Source organism: Tubulanus polymorphus, chromosome 8, assembly GCF_964204645.1.
Source record: "Tubulanus polymorphus chromosome 8, tnTubPoly1.2, whole genome shotgun sequence".
NCBI classification, from domain to species: Eukaryota; Metazoa; Nemertea; class Palaeonemertea; order Tubulaniformes; family Tubulanidae; genus Tubulanus; species Tubulanus polymorphus.
In genome coordinates, this window is record NC_134032.1 from 314,814 (window position 1) to 328,369 (window position 13,556).

A 13,556-nucleotide genomic window follows, 5' to 3' on the forward strand; every position below is an offset into this window, starting at 1 on the left:
TCTCAATTTATATTTCAATTCAATTTACTAAGTGTAGGTTGTCATTTGGGTAGGCCTAAGTCGTCACATAACTGAAGTCATCTCTATTTCTGTTCAAAAATGTTGACTATCTTAATGTCATATATTTTGTGCCCTAGAATGGCCATTTTAGGCCCTCACATTACGTAAAAGGATCCCAGTTTATCTGTAGCTGTGTTGATTATCTATTCGCAGGTACGGTGAATTCGGTGACTAGTTTCGCGTCGAGTTTGTCGCGTAACATGGACTATTTATCGCTGGACGAGGCGCATTGTCTCCGCCAGGAGGAGATTCGACGGCGTCCGCCGGAGCAGGTCGGCGACGGCTTGAAACAAGGATTAACCGGGTTCGGCTTGAGTCTTCTAGGTATGTGTGGAAACGTCTTATCGACTAGAGAGGCGCGAGGTCTAGGAAAAAAAATTATTTTTCTCTTAAATTTATATTTGCCGCGCACAAAACTTCAAGGCACCTGATAACTGATAATGGTTAAATTGAAGAAATTGTTTTCCACTGTATTAAGATAGTAATATATACACTATACACTAATGTCTATTTCAACCTAACTTGAGTCTGGTTGACTAGCTCAGTCAGTTTTAGTTGTGCATACCTGATACAGGTTTTGATAGGACCAGCATCAATCTTTAATCCATTTAACACTATTGAAGTATTGCAAAATACCTAAAAAGGTTCTTTTAAATGCGGTTGTCTCAGAAGTTGTGTCAGAGAAGAGACATCACTTTTGATTTGGGGTCGCCAGTCCTCAGTGTTGTTATCATGGACTAAAAAACGAATTAATGGTTATAGATTGAAAGTGGGTCATCAGTCCTCAGTGTTATAGATTGTATTAAGATCAGTGATAGCGATTGAATTTATGGCTTTTCAATAAACAATACCTTCTGTGAATGAAGTAAGCAAACTATGATATAAATGATAAAACTTTTATATATCAATAGATATACAGTTACACTGCTGGCGCAGAGTCTCGTAAAAACGATTGACAATTTTTGTTTATCATGCTAACTAGCTGTCCAGTCCAGTGTTTATATTGTAAAATCTCAGTGATCGCTGATTATTAATGATATCCCAGTGACAGATAACTACAATGTTACTGTCACACACTTTATGTATCTCACATGTCCAACTGTCTGTAGAGTTCAGTATTATACGCAGGTGATCTATAAACCTGTGATTATTATACTCTGATACTGATAACAGCACCTCTGTTACCAGTATCAGAGCATACTGATAATAATACATGTTTATCACTAATAACACACGGGAATCCTGCACATCCTGTCACAGTAGACAAACATGCGTCCCCGTGTGTCAACATCTAAACAGTTTAGGTAACAGTAATATCCATCCGGGAGCTGATATTTCTTCACTCGTTTTCTATTTATCAAACTGTTTACAGTCGGATGTTCAGTGATCGGTTCTGTATAATTCACTTTAAACAATTGCGTCCCTCGTCGACTAATACCAATCACATGAAGTCCTGCTCCTATAAATTGTGGAGACTTTTGAAGGCTTGATTTATAGTTTTCGGCCATTTCTCCATTCGAACACTTAACGATGAATCCGTGGGTTTGTGGTTGATGGTTGAACGGGATGCCGAGATCCGGTATCTCAACACCGGGGGGCGGTGCTCGCCATTCTAATCTCACCTGAAATAGAAAACGACATTTTTATTTGACTCTCACCTCGCAGCGGTCACCTGGCTAGTATCGCATGTGGGTGATGATGATGAAACTGAAGATGAAAATGATTCTTACCTCATCGAACGGTATCACTTGTACGGATATTTGTTCTTCGGTTATTTGTTGTCTTTCAAATAGTTCTCGTTTAATCAAGGTCTCCAGTTCCTCTGTCCATATCAATTGTAATAGATCACCGTCAACAGTTATCAGATCACATTCTAGTTTGAATAACGGTTGATAGGAATAATTAGCGATATCTCTACTTTCATTCTCCTCATCTGAATAAACGTTTACTTTGCGTCTTTCAAACGTAACAGTGAATTCTGATCTATACTCGCAGCTAACGCTACTACCTGCCATGTTTGCTCGTCAAAAAGTAACTACTTGGAACTCGTGTTGAAGTTTTATATCAAGTATGAAAGGCAACAGATATTCCCAGGGTCTGATTCTGAAGTGAACATTATCAAAAACTTGTTTGCGCCTGTCGGCCTAAATCACTTTTTCGATGAATCATGTCTTTGATCACGTAGCCCCCAGATAAGGGAACTATTGATATGCGTGTCAGTGACTAATGTCTATTGTAACGTTGTTTGAGAGGATGTCGCATGTCCTAGTTCAGTTAGTTTTATCAGCACATACCTGATATAAGTCTTAATAGGACCATCACAGATAGGGGCAGGTGACCTAAAACAGAATTTTTATCCTACCCTTTTTATTCTACACTGCATTGAAGGATTGCAAAATACTTAAAAAGTTTCCTTTGAATGGGGTTGTCTCAAAAGTTTTGTCATGGATGAGACACCATTTTCTTTCAAAGGAATCAAGTTTTACAATATGTTTTAAATGTCTACCAACTGAAGTTTTTTTCAAATCATCAAACATTGAGACAGTTGTTGAAAAGTGGGTTAGAGAGACCATAGTACACTGGTTAACTCTAGCCAACTTATGAGAAACTTGCCCGTGGTTTTTAGGCATGGAAACAAAGTGTTCAATATTCAAATTATGGAGTCTTTTTCTTTTTTTTATCTCATTCAATGAAGACTCTTTGCCAAACCTTCAATATGTTGAAAAATGGATTGAAAATCGATGTTTCAGATCAACTGCCCATAATCAGTGCACCTGATGATGGTTAATAGTATTCTCGTCCACTATTGAACTTTTTCATCTTTGCTGATTTATTGTGGAATTTATCTCGTATTTTCAGCTTCGCTCGTCTTATTAAAGCCTTGATTGAGCTAGGCCAGCCGACCTCCTTTCAAGCAAAGTCAAAATAGACTTTAGCTCTTAGTTGCGTTCTCTTTAATCGCTAGTTAAGATGAAATCGACAAGACCAAACCCTGCAAGGAAGGAATTAACGAAATATTTTTGAGCAAGCGGTGTGGGCGAGTGGTTAGAGCATTCGGCTCTGAGAAGCCAGGTCGTGGGTTCGAACCCTGTAGTGTCCTCGGGCAAGACACTTATCCTCATTGCCTCTCTCCACCCAGGAGTAAATGGGTACCTGGCCTGATAGATGACTCCCGAGCGCCTAGTAGCTGCTCGGATGTTACTTCTCCCCAGGGAGAGATGACCAATTTAGGAATAGAGGCATAGGCTGGGGGTTTTACCAAATCTGGAGTGCATCTGAACTCACTGGTTAAGATACCTGCGCTATATAAATGTCAATTATCATTATTATTATCAATTTATTATTATTATTATTATTATTATTATTATTATTAATATTAAATATTTTGTCGTGTTATCGTTGATTGTAAAAGCTCATTTTCTCCACTCGTACACAGGTGCGGTAGCTGGTCTGGCCGAACAGCCGTTGCAAGGTATCCAACAAGTTACCGATCAGAGTCTGTCGGCCAGTCAAAAAGTGCTCGGCGTCATTTCCGGCTTCGGGAAAGGATTGATCGGCGTCGTTACTAAACCAGTAGGTGGCAGCGCTGAGTTCGTCGCACGTACAGGACATGGTTAGTATCGGTTTTATACTGGAACCAATCAAAGGCTTACATTTTCTTTTATTATTATTATTGCTATTGCTGACAACTCAATGCCTGAAAGTGCTGGAGATAATAAGGAAATTTTGCAATTTGAATTCCACCCCAGTGCGGTGTATAACAGGTATCACTGCTGTGCGTCTACACCGCGGCACAGTGTATGATTAGTTACTAATATTTCGCTGTGTTTGACAGCATCCTCCCCCGGCAGGGATTCGAACCTGATGGCATCGAGATTGCCACGGCACGAAACCCTGCCATAATCGACCGTGTGCGCAGATACATGCGCAGTTCAGATGATGTGATTTTTAGCCAATCAGAAATCCCGTTTTATTTTAGCCCGGGTTTTCCCATTTATAGTTCCTCCTTGAAATTTGCCTCAACGATTATACAACGCGCAATCTGATTGGTGCCGCCAGTTTTCGTTCGGAAAGCTGCGCATGTACCTGCACACATGGTCGTCTATGGCAGGGTTCGTGCCGTGGCTGAGTGTATCGTTGCCATCAGGTTCGAGTCCCTGCAGAGGGAGGATGGTTTGACAGGTGCTGCCATCTTTCATTGGACATAGAAAACTTATTACTAATAACATCAATACACTGCGATGCGGTGTACTAGCAAAGTCGACATGATTTGTACACCGCATCATGGTGTAGAAACACTGAAAGAGTTGATCCTAAATCCTAATCCATTGATTTCCTTTACCTTCAGTTCTTATATGTTTCTAGCAAAATTTCTGTACTAGCAAACCCCATCAGTGATGTATATACACCGCACTGCGATGTAGAGATAATGAAAGGCTAAAAAACTTTTTTTTACGATAAAATTTAGATTAAAAATTGTTTTCGTTCGTTTTTTGTTAGGATTGCTGAACGGAGTCGGCGTCGGGCGTCTGCCCGGACCGTGGTATAAATCAGTCGTCGTCGAAGTCTCGACGTTCTCGACCGGTCAGTGGAAATTCCTCGCGAAAACGATCGAATCGGCCGCGACGAATGAAATCATCTCGATCATCATGGCGACGCGCGTTGTCGTCGATGCCGCGGCGACCGAGCAACAATACACCGATGACGTCGAAGACGATGACCATACCTACGAATGTCTACCGGATGTTTACATCATTTTGAGTCCACAGGTGAATATTGAATTGTGTAAATGTTTAAATATTGGTTTTAACCGACAATATTCTATTGTAATAAGCCCTCGATAGATAGAGTTCAAATTTTAGTCAGAGCTGTTAACTCTAACTGTAATTGTAAAATCCTAGAGGCTTTGTTGATCAAATTAGAAAAGCCAAATTTCAACTTGCAATTGTTTCAAAATGGATCCTCGTTCATTTTACATGTCTCTCGTTCGGCCTGTGTTCTGGTTGTTGCCATATTATGTAATCTGCTATTTTAATACCACTATCGACCTGTTAATTCATATCTTAACGTACTATCGGCACTTTTTATGCATTTTTGAAGTTTTCAAGGGCATTAGAAAATTTGGGTCGATCGGACACGAGATGGCCGTCCTGTCCTGTGATCTTTTTGTGGCTATAAAAAGGTCATTTTTGATTCTATTCGTAGGCCTTTAGCTTCATAAAGGTTTTCGCGAAATTACATTCGAATTTGAGAAGGGTTTATTTTAGGAAGGGATCTCTAGCGTATCAGACAGGTTTTCTTGATCGGTCAATTATTACGTAATTGGAGGCCATCTTAGTGTCATCGGTCCCCATTCAAAGATGAGTTTGATAGATTTGTGTTTTGCTGTAATCTTTTCAGGTGTTGTTCATCATCGATATAAACGAGGATTGTCAACAGCAGGCGTTCGCTGTCACTGAATTAGATTGTTTGTGTTCGGGTTCAACGTCAATGGTGTTGATGGAATGGAACAGCGCTGATGACAATAAACTACAGGTATTTATCCATTGAAACACCAGACATTTTATCAGCTCACTTCCAAAAACTGATCGTCCACATTTCACATGTGTTCAGAACTTCACCGGAGACATTTCTAATTGAAAATGAACTACAAACACCAGACATTAGACATTTTATCAGCGCACTTTCAGAACCCGTTCGTCCACACTTCACATGTGTTCAGAACTTCAGACATTTTTATTGGTAGTTAAATATAAGTTAAAATAAATCCGACTTAAGCCGAGTCCACTGTATCTAAGAGAATGTTAATTTTTTTCTTTCGCAGAAGGAGGGCGACAAGAAAGACCGGATCGCGGACTTCGTGGTCGGCGCGTCGTCCGGCCGGGAATTATCGGTGACCGATCGTATCGCGTTCGCGCCGGCGAAAGTGAAATATACGTTCAACTGCGAACAGAAATCACGTGACTCATTCTACACTCTGTTCCATATAGTCAGACGAAAACTGCTCGGGAAAGGCTTCTCGGTTTGGGGCGAATGAAAGCTTTAGAATCTGATAACTCTATTCATTTTCGGCAAGCGGTAAAAATATTGAAACCGGTGTCTTTAAACTCATTTGCTGCAGTGAGTCTAATCGGGTTGAGTCTTAATCATATCTCGAGTTAAACCTAAGCGCAATTAGTTAAGATAGGTCGATCTAAGCGGTCTTTCATGTTGGTTTGAGATGATGCCTTGGTGCCCCCTAGGTCAATCAGTTTTTATTCAGAAAAGACTTAAGATATATGTGCTAAATGACCAGAACGGACGCCGCAACAGTTGAACTAGAATATGGATTATTGATTCGATCGTGCAGTCAAACCTGATCTGGATCGGCTTAATCCGTGTTTTGGTCTAATCCGAACAATATTTGCGGTCCATGTACATAAATATACGAGAAAAGGCTTTTTAGATCCGGATTTCATGTAAACCATATGAATTTTGTTGGTCCCAAATGATCCTTATAAAGCGGGTTTTATTATTTTGAAGAATTGCTGAAAATTCCTAAATCCGGGGACCAATTCAAGTTCAGCTTGTATCTGATGTGAAAAAATTTAAGTCCATCTTTGTGCTTGGTTTTTCTCATGGTCTTATTCAAATCTCGTTGCAGTGGAATCCTCTCTAACTGGGCTCTAGGCTCAAAGACAATATTGTCAAAGTAGCATCTAGTCTAAAGCAATGGCATTTTCGGTGAAAATTCGTTTTAAGAATTAACAAATGGCCTGAATGAACTTTGTGTGTTTGCGTAATTGTGCGAGGTGTTTCTATGAGGTAAATAGGTAAAAGTAAATAATTATTGTTATAGAAATATATAATATATTTGTCTTCATATTTCTGTTGTTATTTTGATGTCGGTTTCTAAAATAAATTCTATTTATTCAAAAGGGTTTAAAATCAAAGTGTGGTACTGTCCACATTGTATCGGTGAATATTAAAGTTAAATCTACATTCAAAAGAAACTATGAGTTATTTTCAAAAAGAAATTTACTTCAGCCTCTATGAATCTAATTCAGTTTGTTGGTTTCTATTTATTCTGGTTGTCGGATGTTCAAATCATGAGTTGGCTGTCAATGAACTGATGTCACTGTATGTAAACATACACCTCCTTCCACCTAGAAACAGCTAACCCTAACCCTAGCTTGTGATTGGCTGGAGCTGGTCATCTGATATATGCAAATAGCCCCAAGCACATGGTCGCTAACCCTAACCCTAGCTCCTGATTGGCTGGAGCTGGTCACCTGATATATGCAAATAGCCCCAAGCACATGGTCACTAACCCTAACCCTAGCTTGTGATTGGCTGGAGCTTGTCACCTGATCCATAGCCCCAAGCACATGGTCACTAACCCTAACCCTAGCTTGTGATTGGCTGAAGCTGGTCACCTGATACATGCAAATAGCCCCAAGCACATGGTCACTAACCCTAACCCTAGCTTGTGATTGGCTGGAGCTGGTCACCTGATGTAAACAAACCTGCCATACTAGCTCTCTAGTGATTATGGGATAGAATGCATAAGGACACTTTGAACTTTTGAGTAAAATGAAACTCCTCTGTGGAACTGGATCCAGAGTCAAATTAAACCCACACAACTGTGGAACGGGATCCAGAGTAAAATTAAACCCACACAACTGTGGAACTGGGCCCAGAGTCAAACCCACACAACCGTGGAACTGGGTCCAGAGTCGAATTAAACCCACACAACTGTGGAACTGGATCCTGAGTCAAATTAAACCCACACAACTGTGGAACTGGGCCCAGAGTCAAACCCACACAACTGTGGAACTGGGTCCAGAGTCGAATTAAACCTACATAACTGTGGAATTGGGGTTCAGAGTGAAATTAAACCCACACAACTGTCGAGTTCAGAGTCGACTTGGACCTACACAACTGGGTCAACGTAAAACCACACAACTGTGGAACTGGATCCAGAGAGTCAACTTTAATCCATGCAAATGTGGAACTGGATCTAAGAGTCAAACAAGACCCACGCAGAGTTGGATCCGAAACGCTGCTATGGAGTCCTGACATTTGTTAATCTGCGATACTATTATGGTAAGTCTCCTCTGACACTGTTGTGGCAAACATCGCCTATATAAACATGTATTGTGACAAAATAGACAGGTTCTCATGTGTTGATATGTGATAATCCTACCGCGGTTACGAGCTCAGTGTCATGTGAAGCGCTTTCCTTTCTGATCAGTCGGGCTAGTCGACTCGAGTGTCGGGCTAGTCGACTCGAGTGTCGGGCTAGTCGACTCGAGAGTGTCGTGGCGGTAGCTCACTAATTATTCGAATTCTGAACTTTTTTCGCCGAATTTCTAATGTCTAATTTTTAGGCCAGCCGTAGACTGGGCCTGAAGCGAATTTAAATGACATGGTTTCCAGAGCAAAGGCTCTTTGACTGTGCAACTGGGCAGATGTTTATGGGAAAACCTTTCAGACTTATGTCGCCAATGGTTACGCGAGAAAACTGACCTCAAATGAAGCTACAGTATCAAGTGATAAGAGATGGTTTCTTCCAGACGCGGTTTGCTATCCGTAAAAGAAAAAAATACGTGTTGTCTTCGATGCTGCAGCTAGCTATCAAGGAGTTTCCTTGAATAACCAGTTGACGTGCGGACCAGATCTGCTGCGAAGATTACCCGGGATACACCGCTACGCTTCAGACAAGAACCAATTGCTGTTATTAGAGACATATAAGCGATGGACCATCGAGTTAAGATATCGCCTGACGATCAACCCACAATAAGTTTCTTGTGGAGAGACTTAGAGATGTTTAACAGATGAATGTCAACATCTTTGACGCCAGATGCTCAGCAGGAAATGCCTGTTATGCCTTTCGCGAAACCACCGAAGATCCTGATGTACTGCCAGATGTCAGAGATGCCATTCTGAAAGATTTCTACATGGATAACTTCCTCCACTCCAAGCCGAATACTGCCACTGCTACTAAGACGTTGATAGATGTCGCCTCTACTGTGTCACGTGGAGGGTTCCACCTGACGAAGTTCCCCAGCAACGGCTGCGACGTTCTAGCAGCCCTTCCAAAAGATGATACAACAAAGTTCCTGGATAGTGGACGTCTGCAAAGGGAACGCGTGTTAGGCTTATTTTGGGATGCTGAAACTGACGGAATTGGTGTGTAGCTGCAGTTTTGACATTTTGTGTGTTGAATGAATTTCATCGATTATAATGAGGAAGAATAAGGAATGTAATTAAGATGTCTGTCTTCTGTCTTTCTTCTCCCGAAAAAAGTCATTCTCTGATGTACTGATAATGGTTACTGTCAACTTCTGCTGATTGACCAGTAATTTACCTTTTATTGCAACCGTCGCAACCACGCACTTTCAACTGTCAGCACATAGACTGCAGCGAAGAGCAAAGATTCAGGTTCTGAAATGCAGATTGTTTGGGTTGCAGGACAAAACTTCAGCTTCAAAAACTGGAATCCTCTCAACGCGGGACAAAGGCCTTTTGAATTCAGGTCTATAATACCCTCTTTGTTGAATTCAGTTATGTTTGGGCTGCAGGACAAAACTTCAGCTTCAAAAACTGGAATCCTCTTTACACGGGACAAAGGCCTTTTGAATTCAGGTCTATAATAACCATTTGTTGAATTCAGTTATGTTTGGGTTGCAGGACAAAACTTCAGCTTCAAAAACTGGAATCCTCTTTACACGGGACAAAGGCCTTTTGAATTCAGGTCTATAATACCCTCTTTGTTAAATTCAGTTATGTTTGGGTTGCAGGACAAAACTTCAGCTTCAAACACTAGAATCCTCTTACGGCAGGAATAATTCAGTTCTATAAATATATATTCTTTAATTCTGTAGTGTTGTGGCTAGTAAAACAGTATAAAAAGGGAGGGTTTCAGGCAGTAGGAAATCTAAAGTGGTTGAGTAGAGGGAACTTAGGATGGTGGAGCTAAAGATAAGAGGCTGTGGGCTATGAAATGATTAAATGAAGATTGTACGGAAAGGCTATATCCGAATGAATAATTGAACGATAGACTGAACGATTGCAGTCATTTTCACTTGATAGAGTCGGAATACAGAGATTGAGCACATCCACGACGGGACCAGATTATCCACTCAGATAGAGTCGCCGAGAGGATACTACTCGACAACACAACACAGGTGGACATTAACACTGGTCAAACCAACAAACATAGCACTGGTGGAGAACCATAACAATTGGAGGAAACAGCCACCACAACAGGGCCAATACGATCACATTTAGACACCTGGCATCTTTCCTCAAATTATAGTGATGTATTTGGGCCGTGTATCAAGATACAGAACCGATTTTAGGATAAATGTTATCAACATTTTTATCGTATCACGACTAAAATTGGCAAAGAACTTATCGAACTTATCGAGGGGTGGGTCTAGTTTTGTCATCCACTACATCCACTGTGAATTTCAGCACATCTGGAAAATTCATATTCTCCTTTCGATTTTGTACATTGGCAATTTTATCTTTATAGTTTGCAAATAATTGTAAGAGGCTTATCACTATATCGTCCTTTGGGGCAAACCATATTTATAGTTTGTGCTTCTGGGTTCAGCGCTCCACCAGGTTTTCAGGGGTTCGACATAAGTTTGAGTGGTTTATTACTGCGTTGAACAAACCTTTTTTTACCGAAAGCAGATAATGAGCCAATAATATCTTAGATTCGCTGAAAGGAGGTGTGAGGAACATGGGTACAGATCCAATTAGAATCGAGCTTTAGATGTCTCATGTGAGTTGAGAATATATATCATCAGTTTTTGGTGTCATCCGCCGCATTCAACCGAGAATTTCATCTCACACGAGATGATGAACGCCATCAACATTTTACTGGTCGGTGTTTTCTGTCTCATCGTCGCCGATGAGGTTTTCACCGAGTTCCGCTTTCAACAATTCACTCGCCTGCCAGAATGTTCGGGAGGCGGCAAACACAGCGAGAAAAACTCACAAAACTGGGCGAAAACAAACCGCGTGATCGCGAACAGAAATGTCCGTAGCCTCGTCGAGTGCGGAGCTGATTGTATGAATGATCAGAAATGTTCAGCCATGTCGTTCAACGGAGGGCATTGTTACCTGTATGACGTCAACGTCGACTACGCGTGCAGCGCCACCGACGACAAAACCAAGTACTACAAGGTAGGATTCAAATAACTCTTAAATAGCATCATTTAATTCATACTATTAGCCTTTATAACAGGCACTTGCTAAACAAATTCAAAAGATTGAAAATGAAATTCATTTAAGACAGAAATCTGTCCATCAAATTTTCAGGATTACTGAATTTTGTAATCGATGTTTATAATTTGCGCATAACGGATTTCGGTTATGAATTCTGTTCCTTGAGAAGAATAACGTTCACTTTTTCGAGGTAAAATGTAATAGTAATTTTCTAAACGAGCACGTTTAACGCTGGTTTCAGAAGAGATATGATGGACCAATGGGCACCAGCAGTACCAGCATTGGTACCACCAGCACCAACACCACTAGCACCAGCAGCACCACCACCGCTATGACAACAGGTAAGTTCTTTTCTCCCAATTTACACCCAGTACCTCGGTTATATAGAATATCAAACTAAAATGAATTTGACTCAAATGATAAATGACTCTCTAGCAGAAATATACAGGATTTGAACCCACAAACCAGTGAAATAAACACCTCAAACTATTCGGCTTTATTAATTACAGTTCTTTTAACGACGCTCTTTGTGTTTTAATTTTCACCTGTTTCAGTCGTGAAACCTAAATTGCGCAAACTTCGTTATTTCTTCGATTTCGAGAAAGTTGATGCTGAACGTGGAATCGTGATCGGGGAGGGAGCCAATATGACGGTGCGTGATAGCAAAGGAAACATCATTAAACCTAAACTGGTCAAAGGGTTCAATAACAGCCAAACTGTTTCACCCTCGGATTCGAAACTGAATTTACATTTCGGGGTCAGAAATGATGGAAATCATTTTAAAAACTACTCGATTTCTTATTTAGTTCTCGGGAATAATCACATAAGGGTTGCTATGAATGAAGTCGATATATTCTCGCACTTGCTCCCTTTTTCTACTACGTGTCTGATAGATCCAATGAGAAGAAGAGTGTTGAATGGCTACAATATCGATAGTAAAGTATTCGACAAGAGGGAATGGGTTTCATTGAGATGCACGGACGGGGATTTGTACCTTAATGATACGCGTTTATCGAGCGGTCGAATGTTTGGGTCAGGTAATTTTAAGATGGATGGTCCGATAATTCGTGTTCATACAACCATAAATGACGAAGCTGTGATTGATAACCTGGCGGTAGAATTTTGGTTTTAATAAACTTGACACTAAGGAATATCTACGGATGGTGTGGCCTCAAATATGAGTAACCGATTAGGATGTATCAACAATTCAACAATAAGAACATTTCAATCAATAAATGATTTTATCATATTCATCAAAATCAAACGTTTCGCTTTAAATTAGGTACAGTTTTAGAATATGCGTAATTTTAGTTACTAAACGTGACTATTATGTTTATGTAAGATCAATTGATTATGTAAATTTCACGCAATAAATGATTATGATAATTATCAAAATGAATGAGTTTTTGGTTTTTTATTTCGCTCCAGTTTTGACAACTGTTTAGTGTAAAGTACTCGTAAGCGGTCCAGGGGCAAGAAAAAATTTGAAAACTTAGCAAACACGTTTATGCAATTTTAAGGTGCATTTTAGACCGGTTTAGGGAGGTGTCGTACCCTCGCAACCGAACTCGCCCCTGCAGTGCCACCGAAATGTGAAAAATGTCAATTCACGGAAAGCCACCTGGTGGTGTTTCTTCTAACCATACGTGGAACGTTGGGCTCGTATTGTAGTATGTAGTTTAGAACTCGAGCCTAGTTCTCGTATCTAACTGCAGCGCGGCTTTACTATCAACCAGTTTTATCGATGCGTTCTCTGCATGGGGCGGGTGTTGAGTTGTTCTTTTCTATACTTGTCACTGCGCAGAATGAAACCCCCTACGAGCATGTATACACTCATCCTCCCCCGGCAGGGACTCGAACCTGATGGCATCGAGATTGCCACGGCACGAAACCCTGCCATAATCGACCGTGTGCGCAGATACATGCGCAGTTCAGATGATGTGATTTTTAGCCAATCAGAAATCCTGTTTTATTTTAGCCCGGGTTTTCCCATTTATAGTTCTTCCTTGAAATTTGCCTCAACGATTATACAACGAGCGATCTGATTGGTGCCGCCAGTTTTCGCTCGGAAAGCTGCGCATGTACCTGCGCATCCGGTCTACTGATGCAGGGGTTCGTGCCGTGGCTGAGTGTAGCGATGCCATCAGGTTCGAGTCCCTGCAGAGGGAGGATGGTAAACACTCGATAATTCATATTCGAGCTGAAACATGCTCCGGTATCATCTGACACTTCGGTCCGAAAGCATCTATTCATATATATTTCATATATTCACACAG

General features: G+C 40.8%; 2 protein-coding genes across 2 annotated transcripts in view; one reads left to right on the forward strand and one right to left on the reverse strand.

Annotated features, from left to right (window-relative positions):
- Positions 1-7,052, forward strand: part of LOC141909550 (intermembrane lipid transfer protein VPS13B-like) — a 63,234-nt gene extending 56,182 nt beyond the window's left edge. The window contains exons 46-50 of the mRNA XM_074799997.1: positions 214-384; positions 3,497-3,673; positions 4,561-4,829; positions 5,461-5,595; positions 5,885-7,052. Coding sequence (XP_074656098.1) covers positions 214-384; positions 3,497-3,673; positions 4,561-4,829; positions 5,461-5,595; positions 5,885-6,097 — 965 coding nt within the window. The 3' untranslated portion in view covers positions 6,098-7,052. The remainder of the gene's footprint in view (positions 1-213; positions 385-3,496; positions 3,674-4,560; positions 4,830-5,460; positions 5,596-5,884) is intronic.
- Positions 1,016-2,081, reverse strand: LOC141910113 (uncharacterized). The gene is made up of 2 exons (XM_074800827.1): positions 1,791-2,081; positions 1,016-1,682 (listed from the first exon to the last, which is right to left on the reverse strand). The coding sequence occupies exons 1-2, from the start codon at positions 2,073-2,075 to the stop codon at positions 1,284-1,286; spliced, it is 684 nt and encodes a 227-aa protein (XP_074656928.1). The 5' UTR covers positions 2,076-2,081; the 3' UTR covers positions 1,016-1,283.
- Positions 7,053-13,556: the final 6,504 nt, after the last annotated feature.